Below are 20922 nucleotides of genomic sequence, written 5' to 3'. Positions count from 1 at the left end.
CTGGATCCGAACCCTCACGGCTCCGTGGCTGATGAGAGAACGCGTAGGAGAAGAACAGATGGGCCTGTTTGTCAGAGCCTGATTGGTCTGGCCCGGGACGCAGGACCATTCCTGGCTCTGCGGTGAGCCCCATCTCTGTTCCATGCCTCAGTTTCCCCTCCCACCCTTTGTCTCTTTAGGCTGAGGTCTCTGGGCAGTGCCTGACACAATGGGGGCCCTGAGCATAGTTGAGGGGAGGGTCTGTGCCGTGCCAAGCAGGACGGTGGCCCGGATCTAAGTTGGGGGGGGACGGACCTGGCACAACAGGGGACCTAATCTTGGTCAGGGCCTCTAACCCAGTACTTGGGGGGGGCTTGTTTCATTCTAATTCTTGACCATGCCTAACTCCAAGGCCTAACAAACAGTTGGGAGAAAAGTCCTTGCCGTTAAAGATCTACCCTTCCCCCTGGGCCAGGCCGAGCTGAAAAGTCACAACCAGCATCACACCTTGCCACCCCCTTGCAGGAAAAAGACACCGGACCCTGGATGCTACTAAGATCACTAACACAGTTAACGCTTTCCGGCCTCCAGAAAGCAGCAAACCTCCGTTCCGCCTTTTCAGCCCAGCTCGCGCGGGCCAGAGCCCAAAGAGGGAAAGGCAAACTGGCCCCCTGTTTGCAATACAAACTTTAATCCCAGCGCTTGGGGGCGGCTGCCCCCCCTTGCCTGGGCAACGATTACAGGGTGCAACCCGGTCCTGAAAATAAATCAACGTTAAAAATCGCATCTATAAAATCGCAAAGGGGGGAGAAGAAAAATCCATCTCAGTAGTAAAATATCAGCGGTGCCGACGGCGACGATACCAGCCAGCGGGGGCGGTAGCCACCAGCACGGAGGGTGGGAATGATCATTAACTGAAGAAAAGTCCTGCTTGGGCTCTGATTCGCCCTGACCGAAATTGACAGAGTCCTCATAGAGCAAGGAGTAAAGAACCGTTTAGCCCACCACAAGGGACCTGGAAAAGGAAGCTATGAATGGGGCTGTCTTTTTTAGCTACACAAAGGCCGGGGAGGGATTTTGCCAAGAAGGGGAAACAAATTTTATTTCTCTGCAAAAAATATATCAGGGAATTTTCCTGGAATGTGGGCGAGTTTTTACCCAGAGCTTGTCACTGTGCAAAGGAGATTTTCTTAGGGGGAGGGGGAAAAAAAAAAAAAAAAAGGCTTTTTTTGGTTCATTAAAAAAATACTAATAAATAATCCAGCAAATACTTCCCCCCGCGCCGGACTGATTTGTTTGTAAATCACACACACAAAGCAGAAATGGCTGGCCAACTTTCACCGGGTTTACAGGGCTCATTGGAGGTCGGCTATGTGGGTCCCGTGCTCTCTCAGCGCCCCGATGACGTGATGGGGGTGGGCTCGGAAAAAAAGGAAGACAGGTCTGAGAAAAATGGCAACAAAAATGAAGAAATAAAAAACTGGTTTTGTCTTAATTTTCCTGCGGGACAATTTCAATTTCCTGGCAAAAATTCAAATGCCGACCGATTTTTTGATTCGGTTGTGGTGGCAGCTTCATGGGAGATGTAGTTCAAGCACCTCGTGCCCCCCTTTCTGGTCTGTAGCCCAGAGGCCCTGGCTGGACTACATCTCCCATGATGCACCGCTATTGGAGGGGGAGGCGTGCATTATGGGAGCCCTTGCTGCATTGCTGGAGATGCCAGCCAAACCCATAGGAGGCATGAGGCTCCTGAATGACAACTCCCATGAGTCCAAATAGAAAATTTGTCATTTTTGAGGCATTTGTTTGTTTTTCCACCAAAAGCCGTAAGTTTCCAAAGCAGCCATGTTTCCCTGTGGCAGACACTCCAGACATGCCCGGGGCAAATAATTCTCCTTTTGAGGGGCAATTTCCAATCAATGTTCGCGCCGAACCTTCAACGCTTTTCTCCTAAGTGTGCGTTGGGCATTAGCCATCACACACCACGAACGAGAAGAGAATTAAAACCGATGCCCATATTGATGAAGGGGAAGCGGGGGGCGGGGGGAGGGGCTAGGCACATGTCTTGCTCCAGGGCCGAGATGCTGCGAAGACGCGATGCACAGACGGAGCGAATCCAATTAGTTCTCCGGGAAATTCAGCACAGAAAGAGCGACCCTCGCAGGCCTTCTTGCCACACCAGAGAGAGGCGGCGAAATGATCTTGTTCTCCACCTCTTCGCAGGGCACGGGGAAAGCAAATGCCCCAGAGCTGGCCCCGTTCCCAGGCCAGAAAGAAACGTGGCCGGAAACGTTTGACGCGATGAGTGAAAGGCGCGGGCAGGAGAGACCGTCAGCCCCGCTCTCCCCTTGACGCGCCGTCTGGAGCTCTTCCTCCCGCCCTGAGCTAATTGAAGTGGAATTTGAAGTGGAAATTGCCAGAGCCGAAGGGGTTAAACTCAAAAGGCCAATGGTGGGGGTGCCCTCCCCCTCCTTGCTGGTTCTCGGGGTCCAAGGGGTCCTCTCCTGAGTCGAACTTCTGCCGCATGTCTGGAAGGGAAAGGCGGGGTGAAGCAGGGGATTTGGGGTAACGTTTAGGACCTGTGCCTACCCACTAGGAATTGCCCCCCGTTGACCGGGAAGAGATCATTTCTCCCAGGCATCGGGGCGCTCAGGGGTGGAGGCTTGGGACTGGCTGGATGCGGTTGAATAGAAGAACCGATAGAGACATCGATGGTGGGACGCGTAGGCGCTGACTTTTAGTTTTCCCCGGGGGGTGCTCCACCCCACATTCTGCCCCTTCCCCAGCCCCGGAGTTGGCCCCTGTGGCCGGACATCAACCCCCAAAGCAGAGGCAGCCGCACACCCAATCGTTGCCCGGCTGCGTCTGGGGAACAAGGGAGGGAACCAAGAACATACAGAGAGAGACCGACTGACACGGGGCCCCAGGAAAATGTGGTTTCTCGGGGGGAGGGTGCCTCCGCCTACAGGAATCCTTTCTTGGCTTGTCCCCGGCTAACCCGACCACCGCCCAGTGCTGTATGACGGGTGACTGACTGCTTCTGCCCAGGCTTGGACGCATGGTGGGACCACATGGCCCTCGGGAGGTCGCTATGCCAGGGGCTCCCGAGTGAGGCTCAGGCACCCCACGTACCAGCCCCCTGGCCAGGCCCTACCTGGGTCTGTCAGGACCTCTTTAGCGGCCGCGATGTCGATGAATTTCTTCTCCGCCTCCTTCTTCTCGTCCTCGGACTGGAAGTTGTCGGGGTGCCATTGCTGGGCCAGCTTCCGGTAGGCCTTGATGATCTCCTGCTTGTTGGCGTTCCTGGGGGGGGGGGGGGGGGGGGCGGAGGCAAGCAGGCGGAGTAAGGACACGGAAAAGAGAGAGCTACTCGGCAGTGGATGGGGGGGGGTCACGCCGTCAGTTGGGCAAAGCCGGGTCCCTGTCTACACTAGCCAGGCCACCAGAGAGTCCAGTTCTGGGGTTCCTAGTTCCACAAGGACGTTGGCAAACTGGAGAGGAGGCCACAAGAATGATTAAAGTACTGAAACACCCCCCCCCCCCCACCCGAGAACTGGCCTGCTCAGTCTGTTTAGTTTAACATAGAGAAGTGAAGTGGGAGGGGAAGGGGAGAGGGGGACTTGATCCCAGACTAGAAGGTCCTACATGGGGCACAGAAACTGGGCTCTTTGATCTAGCAGACAAAGGTCTAAGAACCAGCGGCTGGATGTTGAAGCGGGACAAATTCAGACGGGAAATAAGGCTCAGTCGTACCGATCCCCACTTCCTCATGGCCCGGGGGTCCTGAAACGTCTTCCCGTTGGGTGATGGGTGTCACAAACCCCTTACTGGAAGCTCAGAGGGCTGGGGAGATCCCATGTTCAAACCCCCCGCCTGGTCAACGACACCCACCTCCGGATCCCCAGTATCTTGTAGTAGTCGCGTTTCCTTGACTGCTTCAGCAGCTTCTGGGCTCTCTCCAGCCCCTCCTTCACCTCTTCGTTTTCCCCATCGAACTCCTTGGCCTCCTGGTAATCCTCCACCGCTGTGAACCAAGCAGAGCTGCCTGACGCCGTGCCCAGCCTCTTGCAAGGCACGGCTCCCTCCGCCAAGGAACCGGCCCTGCCAGGCATGGGGGCTGCTGTTGGGACTTGTCGCTCGGCAAGCCGGGCTCCCCGGGGGAACTACAGCTCCCAAGATGCACCCCAGCGACAGAGTTCCCTCGTGCATTGCCTCTCCAAAAGGGGCGACCGTGGTGCATCATGGGAGATGGAGGGCACGAGGCACCCGCAGGACACTCCCACGATACACCGTGGTCCCTCCTCCTGCTGAGCCACAGTAGTGCATCATGGGAGCCCCTGGCAGAGGGGCCTCATGGAAGGCGGAGACCCCTCCAAATACAGCTCCCACCACGCCCCACTTTCCATCTCGAAGAGAGTAGATTTTGATGTGTGTCGTGGGAGATGGCCTTGAACCAGGCCATAAGGAACCCGAACTACAATTCCCACAAGGCAATGCCTCCCATCTCCAAGAGGGATGACTGCAGAGCATCATGGGATACGCAGTCTGACAAGGGGACCCCATCCCCAGAACGACATCGCCCAGGAGGTACCAGTTTTCATCTGGAATCGATTTCTGCCCTTTTTTTTTGTTTGTTTTTGGAAATTTTCCATTGAAAAATTTAGACAAAAATACCCCTCCCCCTGTCCTGCCCCCACTCTAACCCACTGTACCCAACTCCTCTCCCCTCCCACAGCTTGGCTAGAACCCAGGAGTCCTGGCTCCCAGCCTGCCCTGCTCTAACCCACCAGCCCCCACTCCTCTCCCAGAGCCAGGGAGAGAACCCAGGAGTCCTGACTCCCAGCCCCGCCCCCCCCCGCTCTAATCCCCAGCCCCCACTCCCCTCACACAGCTTGGATAGAACCCAGGAGTCCTGACTCCCAGCCCCTCCCACCTCACTGGCTCCCAGCCATGCCCCCCGCCAGGACGTGCCCCCACTGGCCCCAGAGACACACACACACACACACAGGCCCTACCTCGCTCCCCCTCTCAGAGCTGGGATAGAGCCTGGGAGTCCCAACTCCCGGGGCGGTGCTCAAGCCACTAGGCCGCACTGCCTGCTAGCTCCTTCCCCGAGGGTGGTGGCCAGAGCGGTGCACTGCTGGTAGCCGGCCCTGAGCCACTCTCCCGAGCGTTCCCCAAAGGAAGGCCGGTGAGAGACCTGCTCCGGCTCGGCCCTGCGCCCGGCCCCCTACCTCTCTGGAACTCCTCGTTCAGGATGTAGGCCTCGGCCCGGTCCCGCAGGATGAAGACGTTACGTGGGTCCCGCTGGTGAGCCTCTGTGCAGACATCGATGGCTTCCTGGGGCCGTTTGCTCTGTCGGGTTGGGGGAAAGGGGGGGAAAGAGGTGGGTCAGGCTGCAGTCGTGGGCTGATCCACCCCTCTAGAATATTGCACTCCAATCCCCGCCGCCCGGGACACCCCACTGACCCTCCCCGCTCTATGGGGTGGGGATAACTGCCCACCTCCAGACATGCACCTCCATCATCTTGAGGAGGCCCCCCACCGGCCCCGAGATTTATGCCCCACACTCTGCGAGATACGTCCCCCCCCATCTTCTCCGGGATGTGACCCACGAGCCCTCCCAGACACGCCCCATGCCCTCTGGGACATGCCCCCCAACACATGTCCCCACCGTCTCCAGGATGTCCCCCATAACCCCCCTCTGGGCACGTGCCTCCCTCTCCTCCAGGAGGTGCCCTAGACACATGCCCACTATTCCCCCTCACAACCGCCCTCTCTCCCATAGGCCTGCTCTGGTGGGCGGGAGATCAACACACCCTGTAGGTGTTCATCCAGCTGCATTAGCCATACGGGGAGCCCCCTAGCGTGGAACCTGGGGCCTTACACTGGGAAACGCGGGCGTGCAGGGCGCACACGGGGGGCGGGGGGGGGGAGGGACAGACCCAGAGATGGCATCCACACGTTCCAACCCTGGCCCCGGGCCGATGCGAACGGTCCCTGCCTCACCCCGAGCTGGCCAGGGGCTGGAGCTTCCTCTCCCTCCCCTGCCGTCGCCGCCTTGCACACACAAGCAAATGCGCCTTCCCTCCCGCCCACGCCCGATCGTGCGCTCAGTCCCCACGGAACCAGCCCCTCGCCCGCATTCGGAGGCCCGCCTTCACCGGCCCCGCTGCAACACAGGGAAGGGTCATTTCTCCCCATTTCACGGAGGGAAACTGAGGCACGCAACGTCAAGGCACCGTTTTTAAAAGCGATGCGTTTCGATTGAGTCACTTTAGGTGGCTGAAGCACATAGCGTGGCCTTCGGCGACCTGCGGTTGGTCCCACAGCGAGTCTGCGGCAGCAGCACCAGAAATCGAACCCAGGAGTCCTGATTCCCAGTCCAGCCCATCAGCCACAGCTACTGGCTAACTGGCCAGCAACATTTCTCCCCTCCGAGAGAACACTGCGGGATATTTTTGCAGGCAGGGTCTCTCCTTTCCTAGGATATTTTGGATTTTCCGTCGAAAAACCAGAACAATTTCAGGCGCCGAAACTGGGGGGCGGAGGGAAAAAAATCTGATTTTTCTACCCAAAGTTGAATTTTTCAGCAGAAAATGAATCCCCAATTTCAGACCAGTTCTAACCCCAGGACAGGAGCAACCAGAGACAGGCCCAGCGAGCGCAGGCCAGGTGTGTACTGGAGCAATGGCCAAGATCCTGGTTCCGCCTGGACGCTCTGCTAAGAGTCGGCGGGTGGTTTGGGGATGGACGCAAAAGATGTGGTTCTGCTGGGCTCTGATTCCCACGACCTCTGTAAACAGGGCCGGCTCTAGGCACCAGCGCTCCAAGCATGTGCTTGGGGCGGCACTTTCCAAGGGGCGGCATTCCGGCCCCTTTCTTTTTTTTTTTTGCTTGGGGTGGCAAAAAGCTGGGAGCCGGCCCATGACAGAGCCCTGCTGCTGGAGAGCCAGTGCATCGTCCCCTGGAGCTGAGCCTGGGCTGCGGCGGCAAGAGGGGCTCCCAGAGTGTGTGAGGAGCCGGGGAGGGAGGGAAGTGGGGCCTGGGATGCAGGGAGGGAGGAGGGGTCCTGCTGCCACCACCGCTGCTGCTCTGAGTCTCCCCAGGGCGATGTGATGTTTCCCCACCCGAGTGGGCTGTGCAGGGCACCGCCGGGCTGGGCAGGGGGTGCAGATCCCGGCTCGCGCGCTGATGGGGTGAGTGGTTGGGCAGCCCGAGCTGCCAGGGAGCTGCCCCCTCCTGCACCTGGACCCAGCCCACCGCGCACCTCCCCCGCCTCAGCCCCACGCTGCTTGCCACTGGCCCCCACAGCGCCAGGGGTGGGGAGAGGCAGAGCCCGGCTCCGAGCGGGGCAGTGGGGGATACTGCCCAGCCAGGGGACCCCCGCGGCTCGGGCACCTGGGAGATCAGTGTCCGTCCTCTCGGCTCTGCCTGCACGGGGCTGGGGAAGCAGCTGTCAGAGCCTGCCCCTCTCAGCCCTTGCACCCCCATCCCGCTTGCAGCCTCTTCACTTGTACCTCCCCCCATCGCTCCTTCGTCGCACCCCTTCCCCCGCACCTCTCCCCTTGTACCCTCTCCCAGCCCTCTCCTCCCGCACCTCCCCCTTCCCCTGCATCTCTTCTCCCGCAACCCTCCTTACCCCCTCTCTTCCTCCACCCTCCTTCCAGAGTACATCACACCACGCTTCTCTGCCAGTGTAGAGCCCCCAAACACCCCCCCACCCGCTCCTCTGCCTGAACCCTCTTTACTAGATCCCCATCCCTTTCTGGGTACAAGGTTTGAGGGTTAGTCCCTATGCCTTCCATGTGCATTTGGAGCACTGAAGATGGGGTTGCGGGGGGGCGAGATTTATACTAAAGTGAAATAAAAATAGGAGAAATGGCTTGATCCCCACCGCAAGTGTAAACGGGGATTGCTGTGATGAACGAGGAGGTCACGTTTGGGGGGGCGGGGCTGGGGTGGCAGGGGGTGCGGGTGGGGGAGGACACTGGTGGGGGGGGGGGGGGGGGGAAGAGCCCAGGGCTGGGGTGGGGGGCAGCCAAAAATTTTTTTGCTTGGGGTGGCAAAAAACCTAGAGCCAGCCCTGTCTGTAAACACTGCGGTGTCCACAGTGTTCCCTCCAGCAGGGGGTGGGGCTTAGCGCCAAAGCCAATCACAGACCTCCTCAAAGCCCCTTTACACAGAGCGCACAGGTCAGGTACAGGCGCTGTGCCGGTCCCTCTCTGCCCCCTGCTGGAGGGAACGGGCCCTGCTGTGTGTGTGTGTGTGTGTGTGCCCCTGCCGCCCCCTGCTGGAGGGAACGGGCCCTGCTCCGTGTGTGTGTGTCCCCCTGCCAGAGGGGACGGGCCCTGCTCCGTGTGTGTGTGTCCCTGCAGCCCCCTGCTGGAGGGACGGGCCCTGTTCCGTGTGTGTGTGTCTCCTTGCTGCCCCCTGTTGGAGGGAACGGGACCTGCTGTGTGTGTGTCCCTGCTGCCCCCTGCTAGCGGGGACGGGCCCTGCTCTGTGTGTGTGTGTGTGTATCCCTGCCGCCCTCTGCTGGAGGGAACGGGCCCTGTTGTGTGTGTCCCTGCTGGAGCGGACGGGCCCTGCTCTTTGTGTATGTGTGTGTGTGTGTCCCTGCCGCCCCCTGCTGGAGGAAACGGGCCCTGTTCCGTGTGTGTGTCTCCCCCTGCAGCCCCCTGTTGGAGGGAACGGGCCCTGTTCCGTGTGTGTGTGTGTCCTTGCTGCCCCCTGTTGGAGGGAACGGGCCCTGCTGTGTGTGTCCCTGCTGCCCCCTGCTAGCGGGGACGGGCCCTGCTCTGTGTGTATGTGTGTATCCCTGCCGCCCTCTGCTGGAGGGAACGGGCCCTGTTGTGTGTGTGTGTGTCCCTGCTGGAGCGGACAGGCCCTGCTCTTTGTGTATGTGTGTGTCCCTGCCGCCCCCTGCTGGAGGGGACGGGCCCTGTTTTGTGTGTGTGTTTGTGTCCCTGCCGCCCACTGCTGGAGGGAATGGGCCCTGCTCCGTGTGTGTGTGTGTGTGCGTGTGTCCCTGCTGCCCCCTGCTGGAGGGACGGGCCCTGCTCTGTGTGTATGCGTGTCTGTCCCTGCCGCCCCCTGCTGGAGGGGACGGGCCCTGCTCTGTGTGTTTGTGTGTGTCCCTGCTGCCCCCTGCTGGAGGGGACGGGCCCTGCTCTGTGTGTTTGTGTGTGTGTGTCCCTGCTGCCCCCTGCTGGAGGGAACGGGCCCTGCTCCATATGTGTGTGTGTCCCTGCTGGAGGTAACGGGCCCTGCTCCATATGTGTGTGTGTGTGTGTGTGTGTGTGTCCATGCTGCCCCCTGCTGGAGGGAACGGGCCCTGCTCTGTGTGTGTGTCTGTCTGTCCATGCCCCCCTGCTGGAGGAAACGGGCCCTGCTGTGTGTGTGTGTGTGTGTGTGTGTGTGTGTGTGTGTGTGTGTGTGTGTGTGTGTGTGTGTCTGTCCCTGCTGCCCCCTGCTGGAAAGGATGGGCCTTGCTCTGTGTGTGTGTGTGTGTGTGTGTGTGTGTGTGTGTCTGCTGCCCCCTACTGGAAGGGACAGGCCTTGTTCTGTGTGCCCATGAGAGACGACGCCAGTAGAAAGCTAGCAGGACTCTGTAAAAGGGACCCCGAAAAGAAGCAGAGAGAGGGAGACCAGAGCTTCTGGGGCCCGGACTTGCTATGATTACAATCCAGTCTCATGCTTCAGGGCATCAGCTGGGTGCCTGTAGAGTCAGGAAGGATTTTTTCCCCCTGAGGCACAATTGACCAGATATATTCTGAGGTTTCTTTGCCTTCCTCTGAAGAGTCGGGGATCAGCCGCAGCTGGAGACGGGACCCCGGACAGGGGGAGCCAGAGAAGCCTCTTTCTAGGTGCCCGGCTGGCTGGTTCTTGCCCACAAGCTCAGGGTCCAAGCGATCGCCAGGTTGGGGATCAGGAAGGAATTTCCCCCTAGATCAGATCGGCAGGGACCTAAGGGGGCAGGGGTGTGTTCTGCCTTCCTCTGCCGCACGAGGTGTGGATCACCTGCTGGGATCACCGGGGTGGGTCTCCCCACTCAATTCCCTGCCGTGGCAGGGGCCTTGGGCTCAGCATGGGGCGCACACCAGGCGGGTGCTCCCGAGGAGCGAAACGCTGAACTCTAAGTGAAGACTTTGCGCTCTGCACAGGGGGAACGGAACGGCCCGTGGCTAGGAGATCCAGCTAGAGCGAATGAGCCCTTCTGGCCTTAAACCCGATGAAATCTAGGAAATGTGGCGAGGAGTCTGTGTATACAAAGCCCCAGTGCCCCACCCCAGAGGTAGCCACATCTCAGCACTGGGCGAGGAGTCTGTGTATACACACCCCCAGTGCCCCACCCCAGAGGTGGCCGCATCTCAGCACTGGGCGAGGAGTCTGTGTCCATACGGCTGTCCCAACCCCGTTGTTTGTGTCTCCCACCGCCGGGGGGGCGCTCCCACAGGCTCTCCCCGCAGCATGCAGGGCGGATGGCGGCACAAGGCCGGGCTCACCTTGGACAAGCAGTGACAGATGCGCGCCTTGGCCTTGACGATATAAACCTCCACTTGCGGCTCCGTCTTCATGGCCGCTTTGTACTTTTCGATGGCTTCCTCGTACCTGTCCCCGTGAACGGCATGTGTCAGCCGCTGGCGGGGCTCGAGCGGGCAAAGGGGTGGGGAGGGGAACGGGGACAAACTCAGGGAACCAAACTCAGGCTCAGGGAGCCCAAAACAGGCCAGATGTAGAGCCAGGGAGGCTTCCAGGGGAAAGGGGCAGTGGAAGAGATCCCAGAATACCCGCCTGCCCCCAGGATTCCTGTTTAACCAGCCCCTGTGCTCCACCCCAGAGGCGGCTGCATCTCAGCACCGGGTGAGGGGTTCTCAGTATAAGCCTCCGTGTCCCACCCCAGAGATGGCCGCATCTCAGAGCTGGCCAAGGCGGGCCCTGTATAAACAGTCCCTATGCCCCACCCCAGAAATGGCTGCATCTCAGAGGTGGGCAAAGTGGTCCTTATATAAACAGTCCCTGTGTCCCACCCCAAAGGCGTCTGCACCTCAGCGCCGGGTGAGGGGTGCCAGTATAAACAGCCCCCATGCCCCACCCCAGAGATGGCCGCATCTCAGAGCTGGGCAAGGCGATCCCTGTATAAACAGTCCCCATGCCCCACCCCAGAGGCGGCTGCATCTCAGCCCCTCCACTACTCCCAGGAACCCAGCGGAGAGGGGGATGGGGGGATTTCAGGGAGCCCCCTAGAGCCACGGCACACCCGGCTGGGAGGACCCCGCCTCTCCTGGCCCCTGGCTTTATGGGAAGTGGGTGGCAGAGGGAGGGCGGGCAGGGTGGTCACCTCTGCGCTCGGACGTGCTCCTCGGCCGACTCCAGCTGCTTGGAGAGCTTCTTGACCTGCTTGTAATGGGCGAAGCACGCCTTGTCGTCCTGGTCCAGCTTGAGACATTCACGTACCTGCCTGGGGAGGGGAGACCGGGACAGGTGGGGGGGAGGGGTCTGGGAGACTCGGGGGTCCCCCAGCCCCCAAGATCCCAGCGCACCCGGGCGGGGCTCAGAGTCAAAGCCTGGCTCCTCCAGGGGCAGGGTTTCAAGGTGTCTCGGTGCAGGGAAGTTCCTTGTACACCCCCCCCAGACATCCCGCACCACTGCCAGCACTGCCTCGTGCCCCCCAACTCACGCCAGGGCCTCCTCGTGCTCCCCCAGGCCATAATAGAGCTGGCTGAGCTTAAGGAAAGCCGCTCGGTTGTCGGCGCGGAGCTTGGTGGTGGGTTTCAGGTCCAGGATGGCCTGGCCGTAGTCGCCCAGCAGGAGGTGGCACTCGGCGCGCAGCTCCTTGGCATCGGGGTCCCACGGGGAGATCTGCGGCCAAGGGAGCGAACGGGAAAGGTGAGAAAGGCTGGACACCGCCTGGACTGACGGCGTGCTGGTGGGCAGGCCCGCCGGCTTCCACCAGAGAGGGGAAACTGAGGCAGGGCCTGAGGCCGGGTTCAGGCGGACCTGCCACCAGTCCCTTGGTTCCAGATCCCTCTGGCTTTTTAAGGCGGCGGCAGGGGGATCGAAGAGCTCTATGGTTTCACATTCACACTTCCAAGCCCAACACCCGAGGTCTCCCAACTTTTCTGCACAATCGGCCCGGCTGTTCCTCCACCGCTCCAAGCTCCGGTGCCAGGCCTCAGGCAGCCCAGGCCGCAGTAAGCAGCCCTGGGATTGCCAAGGGAGCTGCGTTTGGAAATGCTGCTGCATTGCCCTGTGGGAATTGTACGTCGGGTGCCTCATCTCTCCCATTCTCTGCTATGGGCCAGGCTTCCCGGCTGGACCACATCTCCCATGATGCACCACAGCCAGGGACTCCCATCATGCCCCACCTTCCCTCTCCAGGAGGGGAAGAGCGCCATGTACCATGGGAGATGTAGTTCGGACCAGATTCCCAGGGCAGATATCATGGCAGTCTCCGCCCCTTGGAGGGTGAGGGGATGCATCGTGGGAGGCCGTGGCCGTGGTGCATCATAGGAGATGTAGTCCCAGCTGGGAGCCTACAGAGGTGATGCACCACCTCCCTGCCCAAAGTGTGAACCTTACGGGGCTTAAAGCACCTCTGAACAGCTCTCCCCAGCTCTCAGAGGCGACGCGATCCCCGCGGAGGGGGACAGCCCCCTCTCCCGGCGGATACCTCGACGACTCGTTCCAGGATGCCGATGGCTCCCGCGTACTCTGTCCTCTGATAGGCTGCCCGGGCCTCCTGCATGGTCACTTCCAGCTCGGTGAGTCTGGCGAGCTGGCTCTGAGCCTCCTTGTGGCCAGGATCGCTCTGCAGCTGCGGGGGGCGTGAAGGGGGAAGCAGAGGGCGAAAAAAAAACCAACAAGGATTGGCAGAGGCCTAGAGAGGGCCTTCCGGCAAAGGGGGAGGGTCCCCCAGCCAGTGCCCTTTGGGGACAGAGGTTCCATTCCCAGGCCTCTCACGAGGGGTCCCTTCTCACGGCACTCACCACGGCTTCGAAGTCCTGCTTGGCTTGCTCCGTGTTGCCCTGCTTCAGGAGAATGTTACCCCTCTGCAGCCTGGCCTGGAGCGGAGAGAGAGAAAGCAGATTCCCGGGGTGAGGGACTCCAGCAACGGCAGATTCAAATCGGCACCCTCGATCGAGGCAAAGTTCTTAATGCTTAAGCCCAGTCAGTTGCAAAAGGCAGTGCTCTCGCCAACTCGGGGCCGTAACGGCCGCCGCGTTTTGCCACCACAACGAATGTGCCAAGTTCGGTTCCCGGGGGGATGTTTGCTAAAGCATCCAAGGGACGAGCCTACGTGGCCTGGGAAAGTCAAGGCTATCTAATGTTTCAGACCTAGCGCTTTTCATCTATGGAGCTCAGAGCACGTGCCAAAGGAGATTCAGCGTCATTATTCCTGTTTTACAGATCGGGGAAACTGAGGCGCGGGGTTCTCAATTTTTTTTTTTTTTTTTTGCTGGGACCCACTTTGAAAATATTTCAGGCTCTGAAGACTCCCCTCCATCAATCCCAGGCCACCCTTACTTCTGCGCTGCTGCTGGGGGCGGTGCTGCCTTCAGTGCTGGCTGCTTGGCCAGTAGCTGCTTCTCTCCAATCACCCAGCTCGGAAGGGCTCGGGCGGTCAGCCCCGCATGTGGCTGGCAGTCAGCATACCCGGACCTGTCAACTTGCAGCCTCCCTGTAATAACCTCGCGACCCCCAGCTTGAGAACCCCCGCGCTAGATTTTTAGGGGCATTCTTACCTTTAAAAAAAAAAAAAAAATCTGGCCAAAGTGACTTTTAAAATCAGGACCAGCCATTTCCATCTACGCTGCAATCAACGCCCCACAGCGCAGCCCAGCTCGACTTACTCAGGCTCGCGGGGCTAAAAACTGGAGTGTAGACACTCGGGGTTAGCCGGAGTCCTGGCTCTCAGATCCTGCATGTCTGCCCGGCAACTTTTAGCCCTGCAGCCCAAATCGATTGTCCTGGGCCCTGAGACTCAGTGCTGTGAGTTTTTTATTGCAGCGTAGACATCCCCTGCTCTACTTCAAAGAGGAATTCGTTCAGGAAAATATCCCATTTTGATTTTAAAATAGTCAGTGATGGAGAATCCATTAGCCCCATCTGACAGATGAGCAAACTGAGGCAAAGTGATTTGCTCAGGGTCACCAGTCGCAGAGCTGGGAACAGAACCCGGGTCTCTAGATTAGCCCACACTGCCTCCCGCAGGATCTTTTGCAAATCGCAACCTGCTTTCCGTGGTGTCTTCCTATGGTACCTTGAAAACCCGGCCATAATAAAAAAGCATAGTTAGGGAGAAGAAAAATAGGCCACCGGATTTTCAGGGTTTTAGCTGGCGCTCCCTGTTGCATCTCCCGCATACCAAAGCAGTTCACAGACCCTGGTTAATCCGGGGCAGGGAGTGTCGTTAGCCTCAGAGAGGGAAACTGAGGCACCGAAAGAGGCCGGGCCTGGCCTCAGGCCCAGCTGGGAGGCAGTCGGGCGAATCCACCGAGCTCTCCCAGTCATGTAAGAACGACGATGCTATTTACAGCTTTGTGTCAACACACATCCAGCCGAACCGGTTTTGAATCAGCTTTGGCAGCTCAGTGCTGGCAGGGAATCATTCCGAACAGCCGTGTCTGAGCTCAGGCAGAGCGAGAGAGAGAGAGAATGCCCAGGATAGCCAATGCCTAGTGGTTAGAGCTATCGCGTGGGATGTGGGAGGCCTGGGTTCGAGCCCCCGATCTGCACGGTTTTCGGCTCAGGGATTCGAGAAGGAAATCTCGAGTAGGTAACGTTCTCTCTGTATTTGGTGACCATCGCTGCTGGTATCCTGCGTCCAGCTGCGGGGTTCCACCATTCCAGAAGGACGTGGATAAACCGGAGAAGATACGGGAGCGATTCAAAGACTGGAAAACATGCCCAAGACTGAGAGACAGCAGGAGATTGATCGGTTTAGCTTGATAGAGAGAAGACGAAGGGGTGACCTGATCCCAGTTTATAAGCACCAATGCGGAGAACAGCCACACGATAATAGTTGGCTCTTCCATCTAGGAGAAAAAGGTCTAACCAGCTCCGATGGCTGGATATTGAAGCTGGACAAATTCAGACGGAAAATAAGGCGTACATTCTTCACAGTGAGGGTAACTCACTACTGAAACCACTGACCGTGTTTAAATCATGATCGGATGTTTCTCGACAAGAGCTGCTGCAGTTTAACGTGGAGATATTTTGGGGACGTTCTCTGGTGTTTATTACACAGGCAAGATGCTCAGAGTGGTCCTTTCCAGCCTTGGGATCAACGAATCTGGGTCTCCCACCCCCTGAGCTGAGCGCTCTGACCCCCAGGGGAGAGCCAGTCCCCCCACTATATCCCTGCGTGCCCGAAGTGGGAACCGTAGGTGGGACTTACGGCCAGGAAGTCCGGCTTGAGCTCAATGGCCTTCGACAGGTCGGGCAGCGCCGAGCGGAACTTGCCCATGGCCAAGTAGATGGTGGCTCGCTTGTAATAGGTGAGGTAATTCTTGGGGTCGCCTTCTGCAGGAGGGAGAATATATTTCTGGAGTCCTGGCCCCGCCCCCAGTGTCCTAGCCCCACCCAGATTTGTTCTCCCTGCTCACCCCCCACTTCCCGCCAACCTCAAGGCCCCATTCATGTATCTGCCCCACAGCTGTCCCCCCAAATGCCCCTCCCTGGCGCTGAGTTCCTGCCCACTGTCCCCAGGGCATCCCCGATGCTCCGTGCCTGCCTGGAGGAGGCTAGTGTCCGACGTGCTCCCGGGCTCGCCGGCGACACCCCACGCCCGCGCCCACTTACCAACGGCGGAGTGATAATGAGACAGCGCCTCGGCCAGCTGTCCGGCCGCCAGCAGCTTGCGCCCCATTTCCAGGTGGTTCTCGATCTCGGCCTGCCCGGAGGCCAGCAAACCTGCAGCGGACAAAGTGGCTCAGCATCACTAGTTTGAGGGGAGTCAGGGCTGGGGGCCCCACTGAAATCCCCATCTCCCCGACCCCGATCTACACACCGCTCTAGTATTCAGAAAACCACAGGGTCACCTCGTCACTCTCCCCCAAGATGCAGGATCTGGGGGGTCTAAACCATCCCAGCCTCCTTTGGAAAACCTCCAGTGAGGGAGGTTCTACCCCTTCCCGAGACAGCATCAAACTTTTCATTGCCTGCTAGCCATGCCCCCCCTCGCATGCCATGCCCCCTTTCTATCAGCCTCGCCCAGCCCCCCCATAGCCCCATCCCCTTCTACACTAGCCCCCACTCTCATGGCCTTGCCCCCTTGCTGCCTGCCCTGACGCCACCTTCCCACGCTCTCCTGACCTCACTCACTCTTCCCCCAGTCTTGGGACCCTTCACCTTTCCCACTCTCCTGCCCCCTCCCACCCACCCCCACTTTCCTAACCCCACTAGCCACACGCCCACTCTCCTGCATCCCCCACACAACCCCACCCCCATTCTCCTAACCCCACCCTCTCCATCCCCAGTCTTGTGACCCCCTCACCTTTTCCGTCAGCGCCACCCCCTTTCTCCTGACCCCCTCTCACCCCACCCCCACTCTCCAGGCCCCACCCTTTCCCTGCCAATTAAGGGGGCATCCGCCCTTGGCTTCCCTAGGGTGACCAGCTGTCCCAATTTGATAGGAACAATTCCCATATTGGGGGCCTTGTCTTATGTAGGCGCCTATCACATCCCCCACCCCTGATTTTTCACACTTGCTTCCCCTTCTCTGCAGGTGGGGGCAAAAGCACCAGGGGTCGGAGCCAGCAGCAGGTGGGAGGAGCCAGGGGAGGAGCTAAAGAGCAGCTGGTTGGAGGGGGCGGGGCCATCAGGGAGGGGGCGGGGCTAAGACGTCGGATGGTCATCGAGGTGGGGGCGGGCCTACGAGTGGCCCAGGGGGCGGGGCCAGCAGGGAGGGGCGGGACCAAGGCGGAAGGTGGTCATCCAGGTGGGGGCGGGGCTAGAAGCGGCAAAGGGGGCGGGGCCAAGGCGGAGGGTGGTCGTCCAGGTGGGGGCGGGGCTAGAAGCGGCAAAGGGGTCGGGGCCAAGGCGGAAGGGGGTCATCCAGGTGGGGGCGGGACTAGGAGCGGCCCAGGGGGCGGAGTCAGACGGGAGCGCGCGGGGCTGGCCCTGCGGGGAGGGGGCGGGGCCCAGGGCGAAGGGGGCGGGGCTACGCGCGTTATTGGGTTCGCCATAGGGGGCGGGGCTAAGCGCGCAGGAGGGGGCCCAGCGAATGGAGGGGAGGGGGCACTTCCGGCGCGTTGCCATGGTTACCTGGGAGTTGCAGGTCCAGGAGGACGCAGAGCAGGGAGGCAGCCCAGAGCAGCCGCCGCCCGCAGCGCCACAGTCCCGGCCCCGGCCCGGCTCCCCGCCCGGGCTCCATACCACCCCACTCCGCCGCCAGCCCCGCACTTCCGCATACCGCACTTCCGGCCGCTCTGGCCCCGGCCTCTCCGTGGTAGCGGCGTCACTTCCGCCGGCCCTTCTGGGCTCCGCGCTCTATGGTGGCCGCCTCCGCTCTAGGCCGGCCGGCTCCATGGTACGGGCACGGCCCCCTCCGCTCGCCGGCTCGGGTTCCGCTCTAGCCAGCCTGCCGGCTCTATGCTGCAGGCTCCGGGCCGCTCTAGCCGGCCGCCTCTATGCCCGGAGGACCGCGAACCCACGCGGTCTCTCAAGCTTCCGCGTTCCCCTCCCGCCGGGCGCGGTTGACCAATCGGGACGCTCCCCTTTGCAGACGGGCAGCGCCGGGAGCCAATGGGCGCGAGGGACCGGGACTGGGGGCCAGGGGCAGGTGAGGGAGCGTTCTTGGAGGGGGGGATTCTAGGGAGACTGGGACAAGGGGTCCTGGGCGGGAGGGGATCCTGGGGGGCTGGGAGGGGAAAGTTGAGATTTCTGAGGAGCCCCCCCCGTGGGAGGGGAAAGCCCCTCCCATGTTAGGGGGGAGGGGAGAGTCATGGGGGGAGGGGAGCCCCCCATGTGAAAGGGACAGGGAACAGGTCACTGAGGGGCCTCCCTGCATGGGGGCTGGGGAGTGCCCATGGGGATCATTGGGGCTGAGGGAGGGGAGGGGAGCCCCCCCCATGAAGAAGGCGGCGTTTATTGGGGGAGTCCCTTCTGGTGGGGGGTCATAGGTGCGCCCCCCTGAGGAGGGAAAGGGGTGGCGGGGGGGGGAGTTGAGGTATTTGAAGAACCCCCCCCCCCCTCCACAGGGGTGGGTGGGAAAGACTTGAGGCAGCCCCCTTGCGAGGGAAGGGGTGTGTGGCTTGGGGGGAAGGTTACGGTCTTTCAGGAGGAGCCCCCCACATGTAGGGGGCAGGGGTGTGGCAGCATCTGGGGCTGAGGGAGGGGGATGGGTCAGGGGGGCTGGGAGAGGAGAGCCCTCTATGTGAAAGGGGGGGAAGTCTGTGGGGTTAGGATGAGGTCACTGGAGAGCCCCTTTTGTAGAGGGGAGGGGAGTCATTGGGGAGATCTGCATTGAAAGTGAGGGTATCTCTGGGGCTGTGGACTTCCCCCCAGTGTGGAAGGGGAACTGGGGGGCCGGTGGGAATGGGAGTCCCAGGAGAAGGAGATGGGGGGAGAAGCCCCCAGCTCATGACCCTGAATCAGGAGCACTGGAGGGTCAGGATGAGGGGCTGATCCTGAGGGATGAGGACCCCGCAGGGCTGGATCCTGGGGCCCGGGCTGCAGCGAGGGGCTGGCCTGGGCTACGGTGCTGCAGCCCAATGTCCAAGCCGTTCCCCTGCCCCCTAACACCCCCCCTCTCTCCCCAGCAGGCCGTGCGGCGATGGAGCCAGACTGCAAGCGCCGGAAGATGGAGGAGCCGGCTGACCCACCATGGGAGGCGTTGCTGGTGCTGCCCGAGCTGGAGTCGCAGGAGATCGAGCTGACCCCGGCCTACGCCGCCCCCGTGCTGCTCCGGACCGAGACGTCCCGCCTGGTGCGGGAGCTGTCGGCCGCCCGCCCCCTGACGGAGCTCCCGCACCTGAAGCGGGTGCGGGCGCAGGGCGGGACTCAGCCACTGGAGGTGCTCCTCTGCCCGGCCGGCCCCTTGCCGGGCGCCTCGCGGACACTGGCGGAGCTCCTCCCGGATGGACGGGTGGACGTCCGCGGCCTGGGAGAGCCCTTCCTGGTGCAGGTGCCTGCCCGGGCCCCCCTCACCCGGCCCCAGTTTGAGGAGGCCGCCCGGCACTGGCCCACGGCCTTCCACGAGAACAAACGGACCAGCCAGGCCCTGGCCGGGCGGCTCTTCACGCCCCAGGACAAGGCGGCCATGGGAGCCCACATGGAGCACGCCGTCCGGGCCGCCCGCCGGGGGGCAGAGCTGGGCATGGTGCCAGCTGGTGCCGCTGTGGTCGACCCGGCCACGGGGCAGGTCCTGGCGGTGGGGCACGACTGCCGGAATGGCCTCCACCCGCTGCTCCACGCCGCCATGGTCTGCATCGACCTGGTGGCCTGCGGCCAGGGCGGAGGGGCCTACAGCTACCTGGACTATCCCGCCTGCTCCTTCCTGCCCCCTCTGCCTGGCGATGGGCTCCCCTACATCTGCACCGGCTACGACCTGTACCTCACCCGGGAGCCCTGCGTCATGTGCGCCATGGCCCTGGTGCACTCCAGAATCCAGCGGGTCTTTTACGGCGTGTCCTCCCCGCACGGCGCCTTGGGGACCGGATACCGCCTCCACGGCCGCCAGGATCTGAACCACCGCTACGAGGTCTTCCGCGGCATCCTGGAGGGGCCGTGCCGACGCCTGGGCCAGGAGCCTGCTGCCCGCTAGCCCCGGGGGGCCTTTTACGGGGCTTATTTTTATACCCTTTGTTTTAAAAAGCCAAGCTCGATGATCGGGTGTTGGGTTTTTGGTTTGTTTCGTTTTTTTTTTTTAAAATAAAGTTGTTTTAAGGGGGATCTGGCTGTGTTGGTTGCTGGGGGGGGGGGGGGGGGTTGACCACCAAATCTGTGTCCGTTTGCCCCAGGGGTGGGGGGGCTTCCTGGGGGACAGTCCGTGCTGCAGCGGGGGTGGGGAGACGGTGCCGTTTGGATTGTCTGCCAGCTCCCAGGAGGGACGCCCGGGGGCAGAGGGGCTGAGAGTTGAGTCAGGGTCATGGGGAAAGGGGTGGGGCTGAGACTGTGAGCCTGGAGCCCCTCCATGTGGCCCCACCCAATTTCTCCCCTTCCCCCACAGCCCCCCATTCCGCCCCACTCCACCTCTTTTCCCCCCCCCCCCATCCCTCTGCGGCCCAGAGAAGCTCCGTGAGAGCTCTTCCAGGATGTGGTGGGGAGAGATTTTTCCTGGGGCCCCAAATCCGCCACTGTGCCCCCCCCCCCCACCCCACCAGCGACGCAAGGCTGGGGGAGACTTACCCCACGCCGGGGACCATGGGCCAGATGAAGATTGTAGCTAGGGTGACCAGATCACCACAGTAAAATACTGGGCCACATTGGCCCTGCCCTCAGTCCTCCCGGGCTCTGCCCCCACTCTGCCCCAGGTTCCGCCCCTTCCCCACTTGGGCCCCCGCCATGCCCTTCCTCATCCGCTGGCTTGCTGTGTCCCTCCTCAGTCCCCCACCCACCGCTCACCTCCTTGCGGGCCCTACAGCGCTGACTTCCCCTCTGTCAGGTGGGGGCTCGCCCACCCCACGCCTCTTCCTGCCCTGCCCCCATTCCACCCCTTTCCCCCAAGTCCCTGCCTCTTCTCCGCCTCCTCCCCTGAGCACACCGCGTCCCCGCTCCTCCCCTTCCCTCCTGGAAAGTGCTAAGTGCCGCCAAACAGCAGTTAGGCGGCAGAAAGCGATGGGAGGGGGGAGGAGCGGGGACACGGTGCGTTGTGGGGGGGAAGGAGGGAGAAGGAGGTGAGGAGGGGGGAGTTTGGCTGCACTTTCCCCCTGGAGCACCCATGGGATCAGCGCCTCCCTCCCGCTCATCTCCTTACCCGAATATTGCGACAAATGG

The 20922-nt window shown here is 61.3% G+C and overlaps 2 protein-coding genes across 6 annotated transcripts; one reads left to right on the top strand and one right to left on the bottom strand.

Annotated features, from left to right (window-relative positions):
- Positions 1-648: 648 nt before the first annotated feature.
- On the bottom strand, positions 649-17537 carry LOC101945529 (dnaJ homolog subfamily C member 3-like). Of its 2 annotated transcripts, none has more exons than XM_065569939.1 (12): positions 17399-17537; positions 15787-15897; positions 15383-15507; positions 12972-13046; positions 12656-12799; positions 11663-11844; positions 11324-11443; positions 10488-10593; positions 5214-5334; positions 3871-4003; positions 3134-3282; positions 649-2507 (listed from the first exon to the last, which is right to left on the bottom strand). In XM_065569939.1, exons 2-12 carry the CDS (start codon positions 15851-15853, stop codon positions 2365-2367), a joined length of 1365 nt encoding a protein of 454 aa, XP_065426011.1. In that variant the 5' UTR covers positions 15854-15897; positions 17399-17537; the 3' UTR covers positions 649-2364. The 2 variants fall into 2 exon arrangements, with proteins under 2 accessions (XP_065426011.1, XP_005312174.1); XM_005312117.5 differs by lacking the exon at positions 17399-17537 and adding an exon at positions 17251-17383.
- On the top strand, positions 17377-19872 carry ADAT3 (adenosine deaminase tRNA specific 3). 4 transcript variants are annotated; one of them, XM_005312128.4, is made up of 2 exons: positions 17377-17515; positions 18747-19872. In XM_005312128.4, exon 2 carries the CDS (start codon positions 18761-18763, stop codon positions 19748-19750), a length of 990 nt encoding a protein of 329 aa, XP_005312185.2. In that variant the 5' UTR covers positions 17377-17515; positions 18747-18760; the 3' UTR covers positions 19751-19872. The 4 variants fall into 4 exon arrangements, with proteins under 4 accessions (XP_005312185.2, XP_065426180.1, XP_023968345.2 ...); XM_065570108.1 differs by having other exon boundaries at positions 17381-17515; positions 18750-19872; XM_024112577.3 differs by lacking the exon at positions 17377-17515 and adding an exon at positions 17626-17767.
- The last annotated feature ends 1050 nt before the right edge of the window (positions 19873-20922 follow it).

This window comes from Chrysemys picta, chromosome 16 (genome assembly GCF_011386835.1).
Source record: "Chrysemys picta bellii isolate R12L10 chromosome 16, ASM1138683v2, whole genome shotgun sequence".
NCBI classification, from domain to species: domain Eukaryota; kingdom Metazoa; phylum Chordata; order Testudines; family Emydidae; genus Chrysemys; species Chrysemys picta.
This window is presented reverse-complemented; position numbering and strand designations above follow the sequence as displayed.

Excerpts from the sequence above, each read along its gene's own strand:
- LOC101945529 (XM_005312117.5), bottom strand. The coding sequence starts at position 17,359 with ATGGAGCCCGGGCGGGGAGCCGGGCCGGGGCCGGGACTGTGGCGCTGC. Across the intron at positions 13,047-15,382 it reads TCAAGCCGGACTTCCTGGCC|GCCAGGCTGCAGAGGGGTAA; the intron begins GTAAGTCCCACC and ends TCTCCGCTCCAG. Across the intron at positions 4,004-5,213 it reads GAACGAGGAGTTCCAGAGAG|CGGTGGAGGATTACCAGGAG; the intron begins GTAGGGGGCCGG and ends CTTGGTTCACAG.
- ADAT3 (XM_024112577.3), top strand. The coding sequence starts at position 17,731 with ATGGGCGCGAGGGACCGGGACTGGGGGCCAGGGGCAG. Across the intron at positions 17,768-18,746 it reads GGACTGGGGGCCAGGGGCAG|CAGGCCGTGCGGCGATGGAG; the intron begins GTGAGGGAGCGT and ends CTCTCTCCCCAG.